At 37.1% G+C, this 20,694-nt stretch overlaps 1 protein-coding gene across 1 annotated transcript; it reads left to right on the plus strand.

The window, feature by feature from the left end:
* The first annotated feature begins 1,231 nt into the window (after positions 1 to 1,231).
* LOC121414258 (acetyl-CoA acetyltransferase, cytosolic-like) lies at positions 1,232 to 16,250 on the plus strand. Its single transcript, XM_041607374.1, has 8 exons — positions 1,232 to 1,402; positions 7,429 to 7,619; positions 8,236 to 8,361; positions 9,132 to 9,249; positions 10,891 to 11,157; positions 12,663 to 12,817; positions 15,033 to 15,143; positions 15,970 to 16,250. Exons 1-8 carry the CDS (start codon positions 1,357 to 1,359, stop codon positions 16,144 to 16,146), a joined length of 1,191 nt encoding a protein of 396 aa, XP_041463308.1. The 5' UTR covers positions 1,232 to 1,356; the 3' UTR covers positions 16,147 to 16,250.
* Positions 16,251 to 20,694: the final 4,444 nt, after the last annotated feature.

The raw sequence follows: 20,694 nt of genomic DNA on the forward strand, positions 1-20,694 counted from the left end.
GGCAATTTTGTATTGAGTCAATTTTGAATATGGCAAATCGGGTAAAATGTATTCAAAAAGTTGTGAAGCGAGGAGGCAAAAATTTCCACTTTTTTAATAATATATCAAATTTTGTGATTTGACATAATATTCAGAAAATGGTATATTTCGTTTAGTATGTTTTCTGTTATTTTTCTTTGCACTTTTTATTCTTGGTCATTATTTTTTTTTAATGGGGGGGGCGGGGGTGGAGCACCCCAAGCCCCCATCCATCAGTATGCCAATGTTCAAAGGCACCATAACCTTTGTAGAACACAATGAAGGATTTGAAAAAAAAGCACGCTCTCCCATACTTCGGATTAAAAATATTTTTTTTGCCTAAAGAAGGCATATTCAAAGCTAAAAGAGAGCATATTAGAAAGGAACAGTAGCAGAAATATTCAAGCCGTAGATTTGGAAATGAATTTTGACTCATCGGATAATTCGAAAATTATGGAAACGATAATGGAAAGGTTAAGAGGAAATCTGCTGATTAGCAAGAAGTCCGACCATCATATTTATCCTTTGAATGCCATTTTGGCGCAAGCCTCCTTTTTAACCCAAGACGAAAACATTCCATGTTCGCTCATGCATGAGCGAAACTAAATGATTTTAATGGCATTTGAAGGATAACACTTCAAAGCACCTTGACATCAAAATATAGAGATCATAATTTGAAACAAAAATTTTATCGACTTTTCAAATCTGTCCCGTTTTTTTTATACGCACTATATACACAAAAAATAGTGAAATTTAGGGCCCAGTGTCGTAATTGAAAAAAAAAACTTGAGGGGTGTGAAACATGACATAACAGGCAAATTTTATTTTGACATATTAATGAAAACGATCTAGTTTTGTGATAGATTTTGAGATAATATTCAGAAAATAATATCATTCCCGATAATGATAACTTCCTGGAAAACTTCCTGGAATTTCTCACTTCCTGGAATAATCCTGGAAAATAGCAAAATTCCTAGAATTATCTGAATGATTCTGAGACAACTTCAGACAAGGTGATCATGTGATTCGATTATCATAATCTGTGATTTTGAGTGGTCCAAAGTTTTCGGTCAAAGGTCAATCTCGGACGATCAACAACAGTCTTTGCAAACAGGCTTTTGTAGAAATTGAATGTTTACTCTCCCCCCAGTAGTTCAGCGCGTTCGTAATTAAGCGCGGGGCAAAATATGAGTTCATAAAAACGACTGAAGTTACTCTACAAAAACTCCGTGGCGTCAGCTGTGACTTGGTGCGAAGAACTTGCTATCCCAGACCCAGTTTAAAGAGTGATTTGACATTTAGGTTTTTGTTTTACCGCACCTAAATATACTAGTCATCATGTCTGATCCGGTTGTTTTCGTTTCTGCCGTTCGCACTCCAATTGGTAAGTTAGTAAATTTCCAAATGCAACGATGAACATTTTGCAGATTCGCCGGTCGTCTGACCTCGGTCCCACTCACTGGGAATAGTGTAGGCTAGACTACATGTATGTCTAGCAGTTACGGTTCAAATCCACGCCCACTTGTTCACTGCTACCACCCTGCCTGTGGGGAATCTACAGGAAGGAATATGGTATGACAATGTTGTCCAGAGGCAGAGCACACACTTTAAAACGTCATTAAAATATCACTTTTGTGACCAAAATTACTAATTTCCGTTAAAAAAAGTTGCAATTTATTTTTCATTAGTAACTTCAGAATAATTTTTGTATTCACCAGAGCGCTCAAAAACTTGAATTTTGGGCATATTTTTGTGTACGCCCTCTATTGGTGGAAAGTAATATGGCAAGAAAATTTACATTTTTTGTTCTCTATTTTTAATTAAGAAAAAAATGATTTAAAGTATCAAATTTAAATAAGAGCCAAGTTGTATGAATAATAGGTGTAATGGAAACTGTCAGTGTAAAAAAATCAAGCATTTGCTCCAAACAAAAAGAGAAATTTAGCCAAACATTGCCACTCTTATTTTGCCACACATGGAGATATAACTGAGAACAAGGTTATATTATAACCTTGTTCATTGAATGAGTGTCCACGCCCACATTTGCTTTGCCGGTCGATCATTTTCAAGTCAATGGAACTTGGTTGTAGCAGGGTGACAAGATTTCACAAAATGAAATACGGGCAATCGACAAAAAGATCAACAAAGACGGCTACACAGTGTTAGACCTGTGGCTGTAAAAAAATATAAAGAATTGGAAGGGTGAATGAAAGAATGAAGAAGAGAAATAGAAAAGACGAAAGAAAAGAGATGAATTGAGAAAAAAGAAGGGGAAAATAAAGAAAAATAAAAAATAAAAGAAGGATGAAAGAAATTAAAAAGAGATAAAAAGGTTTCTGTCATTCTTTGAATTGAATATAGGCCTAGGCCCTAGAAAGAAAGGAAAAGAAAGGGAGGATGAATAAATGTGTAAATTGAAAGACAAAAAAAGGGTAAGAAAAACAGTGAGAAAAAAGGAGGAGGAAAGACAAATGAAGGAAAGTCATGTTTCCTTTATTTTTTGAAAGTAAGAAACAAAGAAAGAAGAGAACCAGGAATGAAGGAGGGGAGGAAGGAAGGGAGGGAAAGAAGGGAAAAGAATAAAAAAAATATAAAACAAAGATTGAAAGAAGAGAGGGAGGAGAGAATGAAAAAAAGAAAATAATGGAAGGAGAGAAAGAACGAAAAGAAAAAGGAAAGGAAGGAAGAAGGTAGCAAAGAAAAGTTTAAGGAAAAAAGAATGAAGGAAAAAAAAAAGAAAAATTTAATAAAGACAGCAGTTAAGTCAAGAGGAAGAAGTAAATAAATAAAAATGAACAGAGAAAGAGAAAGGATCAGGAAAGAAAGATGGGTTATGAAGATAGATGGAACAAAAAGGACAAGCAGGAAGGATAGAAGGATTATAGAAAAGAAAGAAAAGTTCAAACTTCAAGCAAACAAAAACAATCTAATCATCTAACAAAAATCATGATATTTGATGTTTTTAAATATATTTTTAAAATAAAAAATATAGAATGTTCAGAAATGAATAAAATTCAAAGTGAGACATTGTCAACTTAAAAATTAGATGAAATATCCGGGCATGATACACAACAAGACTCAAAACGAAAGCTGAAACAGCTAGATCTAGTTATGAAAACTAATAACTTGTTTCTCCGATTACATGTCCAAATCAGTAACCTGAGAATCCAATTATACAAATTTTTCGCCGATTTAGTGATTATTTTGGTGGAAAAACTGTTTATAAAAATCATGTCATGTTTGCACCATTGAGAATCTGATCCTAATTGCCTAGCCAATACCTGCCACACACAGGCAGGAGGCCAGTGTGCAATGTATTTAGCAAGAAAATTACCGCAGAACTTGCAATATTGACTTTATTGTTGTCTCTGCTTCGTCATCTGTTGGTTATTTGATGAAAATTCGTAACTTTTAAATGTATTAAAGTACATTCTGTTCAACATTCTGAAATATGGGATAAATAGGCGTCCCGGGAAGGGTTTGTCGGGACGCTGGGACAAAGGAGCAAAATACAGGACGATCCCGGGAAATACGGGACGTCTGGTCACCCTGAGTTGTAGTCACTTGTTCACTGCAACCATCCTGCCTATGGGGAATCTACAGGTAAGACTATGGTATGCCAATGCTGTACATACCAGACACTTTAAATATTAAAATTTCACTTTTGTGATCAAAATTACTATACATTTGCAATGCATTTTTCATTAGTGACTTGGGGAAAAAAATTGTATTCACCAGAGCGCTCAAAAACTTGAATTTTTGGCATATTTTTGTGTACGTCCTCTATTGTTGGACACTATGGCAAGAAAATTTTCATTTTTCAATCTCTATTTTTAATAAAGAATTAAATTTACATGAAAGCCAAGTTATATAATGAATAGCTGTAATGGAAACTGATAGTGTAAGAAAATCAAGAATTTGTCCCATAGAAAAAGAGAAAATTAAGCTAAACATTGCCACCCTTATTTTGCCACACATGGTGGTGTAACTGAGAACAAGGCTATATCATAACCTTGTTCATTGAATGAGTGGTTGTAGTACTGATTCAGGAATACATGTAGTGTTTACTCAAGTACTGATTCAAGGTACTGCAGATAAACTTTTACATGATCTGTTTTGGTTATTCATCTTTAATTCAGTTATTGTTCTTTGTGATTTGTCATTGTGACTTGTCTATTTATTCAACGTGTTACTGTTAGTTTGTTTTTTGTTTTTTTAAGTTATCCTGAATTTCTGAAATCTGGCTGAAACGCCTACTTACCAAAGTCCGGACCATAGTCCATTATGGTAGATAGATCTCATCCCATCATCAATGATTGTTACAGGTTTAACCTTTCTGGAGTATAAACGCTGTGCCCACCCCGACTCGTCTTTTTACATTATCGCCTACATGTATATCGGGACTCCTTTCATCATGTTGATCATCATGTTGATCATCATGCCTTTGGCTTTTGCTTAAATTCCGAGAAATGGATATTCTCAAAGATATATTAAATACTTCTCTTGGAAAGATCAGATTTCATTACAAACAATTTATAGCGACAGTGCATATCTTTAACTCGCAAAACAGAGGAGAAGAAGTGTATATGTCGGGAGGAAGATATTCCTTCCTGCGCAGAGCAATGAAACTCTGAAATTTCAAAGGGCGGATGTTTCATTAAAATGCAGATTTCTCTAAAACCCCATCTGCTCTAATTCAATTGATTTTCTAAGATTATTAACTTAATTACAAGAAAACTAGTGCGCAAAAAGTTAAAACTTTGAAATTATATAAAAGAGGATGTCTAATTTCTTTGACTTATCCTGAAGTGCTTCATTTTGAATTAAACTCAGGGTGCCAAACTGGTCAGGAGATGAATGTTCAGGGAAATGACATGAAATTTAATAGAATTTCATAAAAAATAGTGTACTTTTTTGTCTCACCTGCGAAGCAAAGTGAGACTATAGGCGCCGCTTTTTCGACGGCGGCAGCGGCGGCGGCGTCAACATCAAATCTTAACCTGAGGTTAAGTTTTTGAAATGACGTCATAACTTAGAAAATATATGGATCGAGTTCATGAAACTTGGACATAAGGTTAATCAGGTATCACTGAACATCCTGCATGAGTTTCACGTCACATGACCAAGGTCAATGAACTTTGGCCGAATTGGGGATATCTGTTGAATTCCCATCATAACTTTGAAAGTTTATGGATCTGATTCATGAAACTTGGACATAATAGTAATCAAGCATCACTGAAAATTTTTTGCAAGTTTCAGGTCTCATGATTAAGGTCAAAGGTCATTTAGGGTTCAAAGTGAGCACTGCTGCTATATTGAACCGCGTGATGCAGGTGAGACGGCCAGAGGCATTCCACTTGTTATTTAATACAACACAAATTTTATACCTTCCTCTTTCAAAATTAGGAACCTGTTTGCCCCAAAATTATGGTTGTTTAGTCATGTTAGTAATGAGCTGAAAAGCGAGAGAAGTTGACTTTATGGAGGTGACGGCAGAAATTGATATAAAGATTTTACCCACCCGGAGCCGACCCGACCAGAAGTTGCCCGATCAATTTAAAAAAAAAAGATAACTTCATATACTTCGGCCTAACCTTACTCTAAATCCATGCCCTAATGTATACATTTGAACTTAAACTGGCAAGAAACACATATAGCTGAGGTGGAAAAATGGTTAGAGAAAGGAGAAACAATGGAGAACCTGAATTTTGTCATTTAACCGCGCACAGCGCGGAAGCAAAATTCATATAAAAATAAAGAGCAAGAATGAAGGAGTTTCTCTATTGAGAGAAAAAGAATAAAAAGGAAAAGGAAACACAAAGCTGCCTTTCTTCCCTTTCCTCTCTTCCCTTTTTTTTGCCTGGGGGATGTTAGAGCAGCATACAGACCTTTTGTCATCATCCACGTGCATTATGATTGTTTAGGGGTATTAAAGTAATTTTTTTCATGTAAAGTTTTCAATATTTTCATTGATATATTGAACTGTTCATCTATATACCTATTTTCGAAGACATTGGAAACAAAATTTCTATGTATGCGTCAATGACCAATAAAAGAATCTTGAATCGTGAACTAGAATTCTGGGGCAGTGGTTTCATAACCAGGCCCTGGAATCTAGAAACTAAAAAAAAATAAAGGCTAATCCACTTACTTTCCAATGTTAAAGGCAAAAACTTGTCCAATGGCAATGCTGCAGATGCAGGCATTAACCATTATAAATTTTGATGGTGCCAACTAGTAAAAAAAAATTGAATAATAACTTACAGTGCAAGCATCCCCATTTCAATATGCAGAGAGGCCACTTTACCAGATTTTTCTGAAAATCCAGATTTTTTTAAATTCTCAGAAAAGCTCAGAATTTTATAAATAAATAAAAAGAAATAAATAAATAAGAACATGTACATGCGCTCCACATACTCATGACGAAAAACTTTCATTTGAGAACACTATACCCCAGTTCCCCTTCTCATCAATTCTCTTCTCCAGCCATAACTGCCTCAAGAAAGCAATTTAAGTATCAAAATACCTGTTTCTTGACGTTGGTCCGAAGATAAAACAACAGCTGGCATATACAGTCACAGCAGGGGGCCACACACGATGGGATGCATGCGCTGAGTGCGGTCCCTGTAAGCATGCCGTCATTTTTATTCACTTACTTTCCTTATTCCGAGGTCGATTTTCTTCGTTCGAAATTGAAAATGGACTAACATTGGGTTACTGAATACAATATGCCTTTGAAAACGTGATTAAATATGGAATACAATAATTTCATTCCGAAGGTCCTACTACGTACAGGCAGAGAAGTCTTACGTAATAGTGCAGCTGTTGTTTATCTTTTCGTCCTTTGCTCAATGCTCATATACTGGCCTGTGGGGGTGAAATTGAGACAGCGGGGATTACCCCTGGATTACTTGGCCAAGCGCGGTTGATAAGGGCATGGACCCTACCATGATAAGGGCTTGGAAATGATTTTTAGGAGATCCAAATGGAAAATGGGGTACAACACCGCAGTTCGCAATCCGAACTGCGGTATTGTTTCAAAGGGAAGTTTGACGTAATGCTGTCCCATCAACACGCTCTGAATAAAATGAAGTAGCGCCTCCAACGGATTCTGTCATCATGATTATAAGGTTTTCTGTTGGTTAGTGCATGCGGTGTGTACGTGCGATCAATCCTTGGCCATGTAATGGCGGCTTACGGTACACGAAGCATTTGCAGTGTTCTTAAGTGAATCGTTAGAGCAAAAATGGCACAACGACCTGAAGTTCAGCTAGAAAAATTGATGGAAGTAAAACAACATTCATAAGACTCCCGAGTTTTGGAAATTGGGGTTTGCCGAACTTCTTTGCTCTTGTTTATTGACTGTATGACTTTTGATTAGATCATTTCTTTTTCTTACATTAATTATAGGCAGTCTGAATGGAGTGTTGTCCACAGTGTCAGCCCATGATCTTGGAACCATCGTTATCAAGGAAGCCTTGCAGAGGTCAGGGGTCAGCGCCAGTGATGTGTCAGAGGTCATCATGGGTCAAGTGTACACAGCAGGTCAAGGTCAGAACCCAGCCAGACAAGCCAGTGTCAATGCAGGGATACCAGTTGAGGTAAGGAATCGGTGTCAATGATATTCAAACGGAAATTACACAATAAATGAGAGTACTACATGTATATTCAAAAGAGCCCTGAAATATCCCCATTAATTAAAAAGCTAATACTTATCCAATGTTGCCGACTTAGGCAGTAAGTTGTGACTGAAAGTAGCCGCCGAAAATATATACATATTTTTTTGCCTGATGTATTTCCCCTCCTAAAAAATGGGAAAAAAATTATGGAAAAGTATCATATCTAAAAATTATATAAGATATTGAGCAAGGAAAAGTTGGATCCATACTAAAATACGACTATGAGATGGCTCGAAAGAGTCGACAGAATGAAGAAATACACAATGTGTGAGTACTGAGTAGGTAAGACAAAGAAAAATGGGAGGTTTGACAAAGAGTGGATAAACTGTAGACTTTGCAGATCAGAGAAAAGAAAGGAAAATGAAAGAGATAAACAGAGGAAAGAAAACCAAAAATAAAGAAATTGTGATTAATTTGCATTACATAAATTGAATATGGAAAATGATTGCAATATGGTCAAATTCACATGGAAAAAATTAACAGGAAGGAAAGAAAGTAAATTGATATCCGTTCTTGGTATCTTTCATTCAATATGCAGGTACCAGCAACTAATGTGAACATGCTGTGTGGCTCAGGTCTGAGGACTATAGTACTAGGAGCACAGGCCATCATGTGTGGGGACTCAACCATTGTGGTGGCAGGGGGGCAAGAAAGCATGAGTCAGGTTGGTGAATAAAATTCAATTCTGGTGTAATGATGAGGAGGAGGAGGATGATGATGATGATGATGATGATGATCATGATCATGATGATGATCATGATCATGATCATGATGATGATAGTGATGATGGTGGTGGTGGTTTGATGATGATGATGTTGTTGATGAAGATTAAGATAACAATGATGTTGTTGGTGATAATTATAGTGATAATGATGGTGGCAAGCGTTATGAAGATGATGATGATCATGATAACTTAACGAATATCCCAAAGCAAGGAAATCGAGAGACCCTGCTTTTGATCTTATTTAAACAGTTCTATTTGGTTGATCAAGGTTTGAAATTTAATATCATGAAATTTCCTTGATATGTAAAGAAGAAATTTGTTTTAGCCTTTGATTAAAACTGAAATTCATATATATTTATTTCTTTTTTTTTCACTACTTGAAAAGAAAAGTCATAGGGAGGTGAACCCTCCCCTCACCCTTTTTCCTATAGTGGCACCCCTAATGTCTTGGAACCACCCCCTTCCCCCGAAAGTATTGAAGTAGTGGCATCCATCTAGAGTTTTTTGTTGTATTATATTCTTCTAGTGCACTATTCCATCATTGATGTCACAGAGAAATTATTTTTCTTCAGTGGGCGTTTCATTTTTCATAAAATAGTGAGAATACATGTATGTTTGGTCACTTGATGCTATTGAAACCAATTAGCATACATGATTTAATTTATGTAGGATATGTAGGATATAGCATTTTATTGTTCATTACCTTGCAGGCACCCCATGCTGCACACCTTCGTAGTGGAATGGCATTCGGTGACAAACCATTGGTAGATTTGTTAGTGAACGATGGACTGATGGATGCCTTCAATAATTACCACATGGGAATTACAGGTAAAGTGATGGATGGAGAGTATGATTAGATCCCATTATAATGATAATGATAATACACAGTTCTTGTATATAGTGCATATCACATTATGAATAATGTCTCTCTATATGCGCTTCCAAAGGACTTGGATATTATTACCCCAGCTGTAGCTTGGCAGCCGTAATTACTCAGATTACAGCGCAGTGTGTGCACGTATTTCAAGGAATAAATTCCTGCCATGTACCCATTCACCTCACCTGGGTTGAGTGCAGCACAATGTGGATGAATTCAAAGTCCGGAGACTAATCCACTGGGCCACAACGCTCCACTAATGAATGAATAATTACGAATGCATTTAACAGAAGATTTTACAAACTCTCGTACTGTTAATCCCAGTGCACACTATGCGATCCTTTGCAATTCGATTTTCAAAGAAATTATATTAACATTTGATTTGAACATTCCAACCAATAAAATTTTAGTGATCAGAGATAAGAATAAGGGTAAGACTATTGAAATAAAAATTCAGTCTAGTTGGAGCCTCCCTGTACTATTGTAGGAATAAAAGCATTCAATTCCAAGTGGTAATGACGTCATTTAAAAAAAAACACCAAGAACAATCAACAAAACAACTTTACTCTGACAACAGGGCTTGCTGCAAAGAAAAATTATTTGATTGTTCCCAACATTATGCCGAACTCCAAATAAAGTAATTTTTCTTCTTGAAACTTTCATATTTAATGCAGAATATGACTAATTGAAAATTTGCATCTTATCGGATTGCATAGTGTGCACTGGGCCGTAAGCTGTGAAATTGAAGTTTAGATCCTAACCCATGAATAGCAATCTGGTACACAGTAACTTGCGACTCCATGAGCCTGCTTCTTTCTTTGTTGTCCATCTTTACATGGCATCTGTTTGAAACAGATAATGAATTCATGAAAAATAGATACCACACATGGTGGGATGTCAACAATGACACTAGTAGGAATGGTCATGGACAGGAAGGTCAGATACTTTGAACATAGCCGTCTGCATCAAATCATTATAAAAGATACTGTACATGATTTTGGATGGAAGAGTAGCTAGGGAACTAAATCAAGAGGGAGTCCTATAATCAAATGGGAAGAGAATGCCTATAAGTGGATTAGACTAAAATTTCAAGAGTAATGTGATGGCATGTAGATTAATGTGGAGCATTGTATCCCAGTGGATTAGTCTCCGAAACATAGGGTTGTGGGTTCAAATCGCAGCCATGACGTAAGTCGGGGGGAATAAATGGGAGCTTGGGGCTATTTCATCTCCAAAATGCCTAAGAGCCCTGCAAAAAAATTTTAAAACCTGAAAATCCCTATTCACTGGAATATTGAAGCTTTTCCATTGTTGCAGATTTAGGCAGTAGATTGTGAAATGTAACTCCTGAAAATGAATGAAAATTATTTTTTGCCTGCATAAGTCCCTTCAGCAAGAAGTTTATCCACACTGTGCTGCACTCAACCCAGGTGAGGTGAATGGGAAGGAATTTATTCCTTGAAAAATGCTGGGCACTTAACAGTAGCTAGCCAAAAGCGAGAAGAATCATGCTATAGAGAATTCTAAGAAAGAAGTATTAGGTGCTGTGATTATCTAATCAATTTTTTAATGAACTTTTTCAATCTTGGCAGCTGAAAACCTTGCCAAGAAGTGGGAAATCACCCGAGAGCAGCAAGACCAGTTTGCTCTTCAGTCGCAACTCAAAGCGGAGAAGGCCCAGACGGAAGGCATCTTTGCAACAGAGATCATCCCCGTCCCGGTCAAGAGCCGCAAGACCACTGTAGAGGTCAGTGTGGACGAGCATCCGAGGAAAGGGTCAACCATCGAGGGGATGGCTAAACTCAGATCATGTTTCATCAAGGATGCTACGGGAACCGTTACGGCAGGAAACGCATCCGGTGAGACCAGAGTACACTTTAGTAGCGGATCAAGTCAGGTCGTCGTAAATAAAGAGGCTTTAATAGGAGGAAATTATGATTTGTTAACAAATTTTCAGCATTAGTCCTATTTTGTGTTTAAGATCGCTATGCTCGATCTGTAATGAAAATCATAAGTCAGAAAGTCTAGTTCCAATTTTTTGTGACTTATGCGCCCATCACACTTGTTCGGAATCAGCAGGAAACAAGTAGATGCTGGAAGAAAAAAAAAGAATTTAAAAATTTAGACATTTTTGGGGAGGAACTTATGAATTCACCAAACTGAAGTTGAAATTCAGTAAATTGACCAGGTGAATCATCATACACTAGTCAAAATAATAATAATAATAATATTCCGCATTTATATAGCGCTTAATACATCGGAACGACGTCTCTAAGCGCTTTACAGACATATTATGAACCACAATGGAGTCGAATTGATAATTCGTGGTATATTCTTGGACATTCTAGGCACATTCTAAATATTCTGACTGCACTCTAAATATTTTTTCATTTCTTTTGGCCGTCCCGAAGGTTTCGGTCATGTTCAAAACATTCAAGGGGTATTTTCAAACCGTGTTCGAAGTAGATTTAAATGACAAACTGGTGGTCGAACAATACCGGTAGTCCTTTCATTCCGGCCAATTCTACTTGATATGGAATAAGTGTGATGGGGGCTTTATGATTTTCATTACAGATCGAGCATAGAAATCTTAATCACAAAATAGGAGTAATGCGCAAAATTTGTTAACAAACTAGTCAGGTTGTATACGATAACTTTTGAGGTGCTGTATTGTGTTTGCACAATAGTTGGCTTCCCAGAACTATTGTGTCTAGCCTGGCTGGGTCTGAGCCTGGTAGACATTGACCTCCTTGAACTCAGTACTGGAATACTTGATCTTTGCCCTGTTTAGATGATGATTGTATCATATGTAAACAAGGCATTACAGTAGCCAAGTTTATACCATCGATATCAATATGTAGATAGAGCTAGAACATGCTCCTTATAGATCACCGGAAACAATAAAAGTGCCCAAATAGGTCAAGTGCGCACAAAATTCTACACTTTTTTCTATTGCATGTGCGCATATGGAGTACCTTACAAGTTGATATGGACCCATATACCGTTTATTGTGTGATGGGGTACTTTTCCTCGGTATCAAGGTCCTGCGTGCGTACAAGCTCAACCTAGCTTGGTTAGCAAGAAAATTGGGTAATGTGGTGTGCACCTGTAATGCAATCTAAATGGGGGCAGTCATTGATTGCAGAAGTTTGAGGTTCAAGCCCTGGGTCACGTCTTTCAGATGATGACAGTGAAAATATCTGATGGATACAAGTCTGGAAAAACAAACTCATGCACATTCTAAATTGGTAAGTGATGAAAACAACAAAATCGCTCTTTAAAACTGAATAGGCTTACTTAATTTCTTTTTAATTCACTGGTCTTTTTTACACATGAGAATAACTCTCCTGCTTTTTTCTTCTAGGAATCAATGATGGAGCAGCAGCAGTGGTCCTCATGAAGCTCTCGGAGGCCCAGAAAAGGGGTGTGGCACCCTTAGCGAGGATAGTCTCATGGGGCCAGGCTGGGGTGGATCCCGCTATCATGGGGTCGGGTCCCATCCCCGCTATCAAGAAAGCGGTAAGATTTTACATGGGGACGAGTTGAAGGGGGCGTGGCACTCTTAGCTATGAGAGTCTGTATGGCCAGGCTGGGATGGGTCAGGTCCCTGCTATCAAGAAATCTGGAAATATTGTTATTAATTATATCACCTGCAGAACTCTGGAGACAAGAGATAAAGAAAATGAAGAAAGTAGATCCAGTTTGCAAGGGGCTGAGGATGTAGGGGGATAACATTTCCTGCTGTTCACGATCCAATGAATTTCATGAGCATTGCATACTCACTGAATGCAATACTTACATCGGTGTTACTCCCACTAGGGTGGTGTTTCATAAAGATTTAAGTATGACTTGGAGTCACACTTAAATGTCTAGTTGCGCGAAGTATAAAAGGCATGACAATTTGGTCAGATCATGCCAAGAGGACGTGCACTACCGCGGCGTATTGATCGATAAGATTGTGCGTTGCATATCATGTACGCGTCAACATTGAAGTGCAACCTAAGTCATACTTAAATCTTTGTGAAACACCCCCAGGGCCCCGTTGCATAAAATTTACCATTATGGTAACTTTGCAATTCAATGATAACTACCATGGAACACTGATTTCTGATTGGCTGTTGATCAGCATTGCCATGGTAGTTACTATTGGATGGCAAACTTACCATAAAAGTAACTTTTATGCAACGGGGCCCAGGGCCATAACACAAAGATTAGTGATTAATCTCTAATTTGAAAGAGCTATTCTGATTGGTTCCTAGTCAGTCTACTGAGAAAAATGCGCATGTAAGGATGATCTTGATAGGCCAATTCATTTAGCGGTTTATTGCTTATCTTTGTAGGACAAGTCCACCCCAACAAAAAGTTGTTTTCAATAAAATGAGAAAAATCAAACAAGCATAATACCAAAAATTTCATCAAAATCAGATGTAAATTAAGAAAGTTATGACATTCTAGATTTTTGCTTAAGTTCAGTTATATGTACATCTTGGTCGGTATGCAAATGAGGAGACTTAATGACGTCATCCATTCACTATTTCTTTTGTATTTTATTATATGAAATATTTCAATTTTCTCCATGAACATGTGGAATTAGCATTGTTTAATACTATACGGTTGATTCAAGTTTGTCCTTATTGTCAAATCTGTAAAAAATTAAGTATTGTATAATTCAAACAATAGAAAACAAAACAAATAGTGAGGGACATCATCGACTGTCTCATTTGCATGTCACTGAGTTGCGCATATTATCGTTTTGTGAAAAATAAGCGAAACTTAAAAATGTCATAACTTTCTTATTTTACATCTGATTTTGATGAAATTTTCAGTGTTACGCTCGTTTGATTTTTCTCTTTTTATTCTAATCAACATTTTTCTGGGGTGGACTTGACCTTTAAGTTACGGGACCCAGGATGGGTATTTCATAAAGCTATCTGTCTATGTTAGTTATGCACAACTGGGCCTCGTCTTACAAAGAAACTATGAATGGCCAGCAACATCAACATCTAAAGGCCACCGCACACCTTAAGACCCGACCGGTCGGTGACTGGCTTGCTACTGAGTGAGGGGAGATGAGTCGCAAGGCAGTCATAACCCTCGACACCGCACACCTTACGATCCGATCTGCGACTCACGCATGCGCTTTTTGTTTTTGGCATAGCATCTGAGAAATTGCGCTTACTACTGCGTATGCGCGTTGTTTATCATAATACGCGTTATGCAACTCTGCTGTCTGATTGGCTGGAGATTGGATTGAGCTTGCGATCCAGTCATAAGGATTCGACATGTTAAATCCTTCCGATTTCCTTGCGACTTGTCTCTGACCGGTCTGCGACTCTGAAGCTGACAAGCGCTGTGACGTCACATCTCCCCTCACCCAGTCGCAAGCCAGTCGGCGACTGGTCGGGTTGTAAGGTGTGCGGTGGCCTTTAAACGCAAATTTGTTCAAAATGTTGTCTAGATATGAAGTACATTCATACATACATAGTTCTCTTTGAAATTTACTAAGGAGATTGTGTAAAATTCTTGTAGAAAAAATAATGAGATGTATGGATTTCCATACAGTTGAGATTGATTGGATCAATTGTAACTCTTTGTAAGACGAGGCCCAGGTGACCCTTTATTGTGTCCTTATCGGATTCTCAATCATTTGGTCCCCATCAGCTTATGTTGAAGAATACTGAAAAAAAGTCTAAAGTGTATTTTTTTTTACTTTGGTTCTTTCCCCCCGCCATAGCTTGGGAGTGCAGGATGGTCTATTGGTGATGTTGATCTATTTGAACTGAATGAAGCCTTTGCTGCACAGTCTCTCACCGTCACAAAGGAGCTTGGGATAGATACTTCTAAGGTAAATTTTAGATTAAATCTTTCCTATGATTTATTTCTTCTTCAGTTAAATACATGTAGGTTAAAAGTCTTTTTTCTTTAAATCCTGAACTTTGATGCGGGTGCGGATCAAATTCAGGTTAGACACAATCGTTTTGAGAGGCGGACTATTGTGCAAAAATAATATGGCCTCTGAAATGATATTGTGTACATCACAGACATAGGTAGACCAAACGGCCCAGATCTCTTAGGCCCGAATTCGCAAAGGGGTTTTTAAAAACGGTTGAGTCCACAATTTATTCAGATTTCCTATATAAATTACGCTTAATTTAGCGCGTATCGGTGCGTGTATGAAATGTCCAATCCTGATGCGTGCTTTTGTCACAGTGCACCAAATTAATGCCTGTTGCCATGGTTATCAACGCTATTTTATGCATGAGTCCAGTGCACTTTTTTTATTCAGGATTCCACTCTTCAAACAGTGGACTCATGAATAACGGGCGTCCATTTGGCGCACTGTGAAAAAAGTACGCATCAGCATTGGAAATTTTTTAAACACTATATTAAGCATAATTTATACAGGAAATCTGCATAAACCATGGACTCCACCGTGGGTTTTCAAAACCACCTTTGTGAATTCGGGCCTTAAAGTCTATCCAAGGCCTTTAACAAGACTTTTGTGTTCTGGGCAATTCCATTAAGTAATGAATCTTTCATTCCTTCCCTTCTCCATCTCTCTCTCCTTCCCTCCCTTCTTTCACTTTCTTTCTATTTATCACCCCTCCCCTCTTTTCCTTTTTCTCTCTTTTCTCCCCTCTCTTCCTTCCTCCCCCTCTCTCCCTCTGCAGGTCAATATCTACGGCGGTGCCATAGCCCTGGGCCACCCGTTGGCGGTGTCGGGTACCCGTATCATGGTCACCCTCCTCAACGGCATGAAAAGGACCGGCGCCAAGAAGGGTCTCGCTGCTCTCTGCATAGGGGGAGGAACTACTTTGGGCATTGCAATGTGTGTCGAAACCTTGTAGTCTAACAAAATACCATTCCAAACCAGGACCCCTGTCTTACAAAGACTTATGATTGATCCACTCAGTCATAACTCTATGGAAATCAATTTCATAATTTTTTCTTCAGAATATTTGCCCAATGTCCAATGAAAACAAAGAGAAGCATACTGATTCGTCAAGGAAAGAGTGAATGTATGAATATACCTCATGTGTAGAAAATATTTTGAACAAACATGTATGTTGATGTTTCTGGCTTCCATAGTTGCGATTGATCGGATCAATTTGCTACTCTTTGTAAGAAGGTCCCCTTTACCCTGTCTTACAAAGAGTCGCAATTGATCCAATCTACCACAACTGTGGAAAGTCAGCAACGTCAACGTCCAAAACGCTTCTTTGTTAAAAAAAAATTATTGATATGCTGTATATTAATACTTTCATCATTTTCATGAATATTTAGTGTACTTCTCTTTGTTTACAAAGGACATTGTGCGAATTTCTGGGAGGAAAAAGTATGAGATTGATGAATTTCCATACAGTTGAGGTTCATCGGACCATAACTCTTTGTAAGACGGGGCCCAGAACTTGTACTTCTATTGTGCTTCTTGGATCAATTTTAGTGTGAAACACTTCTGTAATACAGGGAAACACAGACAATTTTCAGGCACAACAAAGACAAAATCTCATTCAAAATGATAGAAAACATCTGAAACACTGGAATAACAGAATTTAGATTATCTTATATCTAACAGGGGATGAGACTACGTCATTTATGGGGAATGATTGTCAATTGCCCTTTCCTACAAATGATAGATGGGATTTCTTGTTGAAGAATTTGAAGGATCTGTCTTTACATTTTCTTTGAATGATTAGGAGGGTTGTGTGGGAAATTTGTGTGTGATTTTCATATGTATTTAGAGGGTTATGAAATCAGATCCACCCCTCTGATATATAATGTAATATACTGATTCAAAAAACAGCTCACCAAAAATAAAATGTGTTTATAAAGATAACTGTTTCTGATTATCCGTTAGAAGTTTACATTTATTCTGTTTTCATATTTTGTATTTGATTATTTTTTTCTACACAAAGTTTGAATTTTGGGGGCCAATCTATTACGTATTATAATTCATTTCATGGGCCCGTATACTGAAGTCGGATTTAACTTAAACTCAGGTTTAAAGTTGTGGTTTCAGTATGGACAGCCAATTGTTACATAAATCACTAACAGTAGAGATATCATATTTCAGCTCATTTTGATCTTAAACCATTAGTAATTGTCTAGGAAGTATAAAAATATGATTGTCTTCACTATCGATGAATCAGAAAAAAGCACAGTAAACATAAGAAAAATACAACTTAATGATAATTTTGACACTTTTGGCTTCCCATAATTTTAGCACAGAGTTAGACCATAGTCTAAGTTAAACCCGACTTCAGAATACGGGCCATGGTGTTTAATTTTGTGGATCCACAATACGGTGCACCATCTATCAGTTACAGTGACTAGGCCAAATTTCTAATTTCGGGGTCGACATCGCGTGGCAGGCTCAAGCAGCACACAGTGCTAGTGTACTGTCATGTGACTGTGATGCTTCAAAAATGAAAACCATATGACCAAAAGCGGAGGAAGAATTCAAGAAAATGGTCTATATTTCATGAAGAAATATGTGGCAAATTTCTCTACCACCTCCTGGGCCCTGGTAAACAGCATGATATGCAAGCTGCGTCGGCCAGCACAGCATAATTGCATGCATGCACTATAGCATGCACAACAGACATAACATATATGTCGCCCTTTTCCCATGAGACATTGCGAATTTCGCGAGAGAAAAAATATTAATGTAAAATAAAGTGCAGTAAACAGAAAATCTCTTTTGTCATTTTAGGATGATTTCCAGAACATGCCTGAGGCACAGAAAATCTCTTTTGTCATTTTAGGATGATTTCCAGAACATGCATGAGGCACATTTATTTACAGGGTGTCATAATTTGTTTTCCTTCTTAAGAATAATTAGTATCTAACCATATATCTATTGTTCCAGGGTCTTCTTTTTGCCAAACTACATTTTTAACTTCCCTTATGTGTTTGAAAAATATGACCACAAGAATTCAACAAATAATTGATGCTGTGCTTGGTATGTATAAAATAATCATGTTTTATCATATCTTCATTTATTGGGTATTAAGAAAAAATAATCAAGAATACAGCAGTTGTTTTATTCAGGTCCAAAATGCTATTGTGGTTATGACTGCAGTTTGTATAAATGAAGTATACAACTGCATGAACCATGTGCATTTATAAAGGCAGGAAAGGAAATTCCTAATGCAATGAGTATATCTTACAAATTACACAAAGATATAAATGCAACTGATGTATATATGCTATTTAGACAATGTACAATATTAATAAAATTTTGAATCATTTACATGTGAACAATGTATTTTCCTTAAGCAAGTTAAGCCTCATTTTGCAAGGTATTCAAAGCATCAAAGCAAATATCAGTTTATTTCTCTTTCTTGTGGGTCTGTATGTTGCAATGTATATTGTAATTTCAAGACAGATTGGGGGCTTTGATGTGATGTTGCATTTTATGCATATATGCATGCATATCGGTGTCACTCATTTAATATTTCATGTACTGTAATAATTTGTATGAAATTGTAACTTATAATTTTTTTAAAGGATTGTCATTGTATGGTATCATGTGAATTATGTGGGTAATTGCTATATGAATAAAATTCATTATCATACTTTTGTCTGTATATCAATATTTATTTACATGTGTACTGATTACTATAGTATTTCAGTAAATTTACAAGCATATCATTGGAGCACTGTTTAAAGGCCCCATCACATCGTTCCATGCAAGCCTTGTGGGTGAGTTGTGGGCGGGCGTTTGCCCGTAAATCACCCGCAACTGTGTGCAAATCAGACTTGCGTGTGCTCCTGCGACCAACTGCATGCGAGATACTGTCAATGTGGGCAACCTTTGGTTAGTCATAAAAGTCACATACAAGGCTTGTACGCAATGATGGGACATGGCCTTTAAACCTTGTATCTCGGCTGCATTGCTCAGTTTTTAGAGTGCCCCTTTCACATAAGATATTAAGATCTCCAGGGGCCCGTTGCATAAAACTTTTTACCTGAGAAAACTTGGGTCGTTTTTACCGGAGATTGTTTCGTGTTAAAGTCAATGGCAGAAATCAGACTTACCTGATTTTTCAGTTTTTACCAGAGATGACTGGAATCGAGCCTGCGCATGCCAACAGAAAGTATTTGACAGATCAGATTTTGATTCTCTTTTTTTTTTGCCTCTTTTATGCTTTTTTTTCTTCTCTCATTCTCCATGCTTCTGTCTTTTGTCCATTTCTTCTATGCCTTCCTCTTTTCCTCTCTACAATTCTGCTCCCCTTCTTCTCTCTCTCCCTCTCTTATTTACTGTCTCCCTCCATCTCTCACACTTCTCCCTCTATTCCTGGGTTTGTTTCTCTGGATTAACCACAAATCCATCTCCTGTTTGTATATAGTCAGAACCACCACACAAACTTTCAAGATCATATGAAAACTCATCAAAATTACATTTCTGTTAAAGCCTATTTTCAGTTTTGGTAAATCCCCACATAGGTGCAGGTCACTATTACATTTCATTGCTAGCTTATATTAATACTCGTGCCCCCATAACAGTTGTGCTGTGAAGGATATAAACTGAAATTGTGTTTCATTGGATAAATTTACTGATTTCACACTAGATTTTAATTTGATTGGGTGCCAGATCAAAATATAATATCTTAGTCTTTTTATCTTGTCTGTATAAAACACATTTTCAAGCATGGAATTGACTGAAAATTTCAGGATATAATCTTTGTAATATCCAATAACTAAATATGTAAAGTATGTGCTTGAGAAGCTATTTCAAATGAAAATAAAAACATTACAGTGCTATAAAGCACAGCAGTACCAGGGGAGCATTTCATGAAACGACTTGTCGGACATTTTATCCGACAAGTACCAGTTTATCCGACAGTTACCATAGGAACAGTGCATCTCAGCCAATCAAAATCATGGAAAGATGTCAGATCTGACAACTTATCGGATGAAAATATTGATGAAACGCTCCCCAGGTTTATGCATTTTCACTGCTGGCCAGCAGAGAATAGCTTTATCAGACTTCAACAACAGGCTTTAAAGGGATGGTCCAGGCTAGAGATATTTATATCTCAATAAATAAGAGTAAAATTCACAAAGCAAAATGTTGAAAATTTTATAAATAACAAAGTTATTGAATTTTCAAGATTTGCATTATTCCGGTTAAACAGTTCTAGGCATGTCTTTATGAATATTCATTAGGTGGGCTGATGATGTCATATCCCCACTTGTTCTTTTGCATTTTATTATATGAATTTAGGTTTATTCAAAATTAGCCTACAAAGATCTAAAACAATTGGATTGACAACTGATTAAGTGCATTAGTTATTTATTGCCGCAATTTGTTTCATCATAATGGAGACATATCTTTTACACAGAAATAATGAAACATTTATGATTTCATGTTTAAATAACATAAGAAA

The sequence above is a fragment of the Lytechinus variegatus genome, chromosome 4 (genome assembly GCF_018143015.1).
Source record: "Lytechinus variegatus isolate NC3 chromosome 4, Lvar_3.0, whole genome shotgun sequence".
NCBI classification, from domain to species: Eukaryota; Metazoa; Echinodermata; class Echinoidea; order Temnopleuroida; family Toxopneustidae; genus Lytechinus; species Lytechinus variegatus.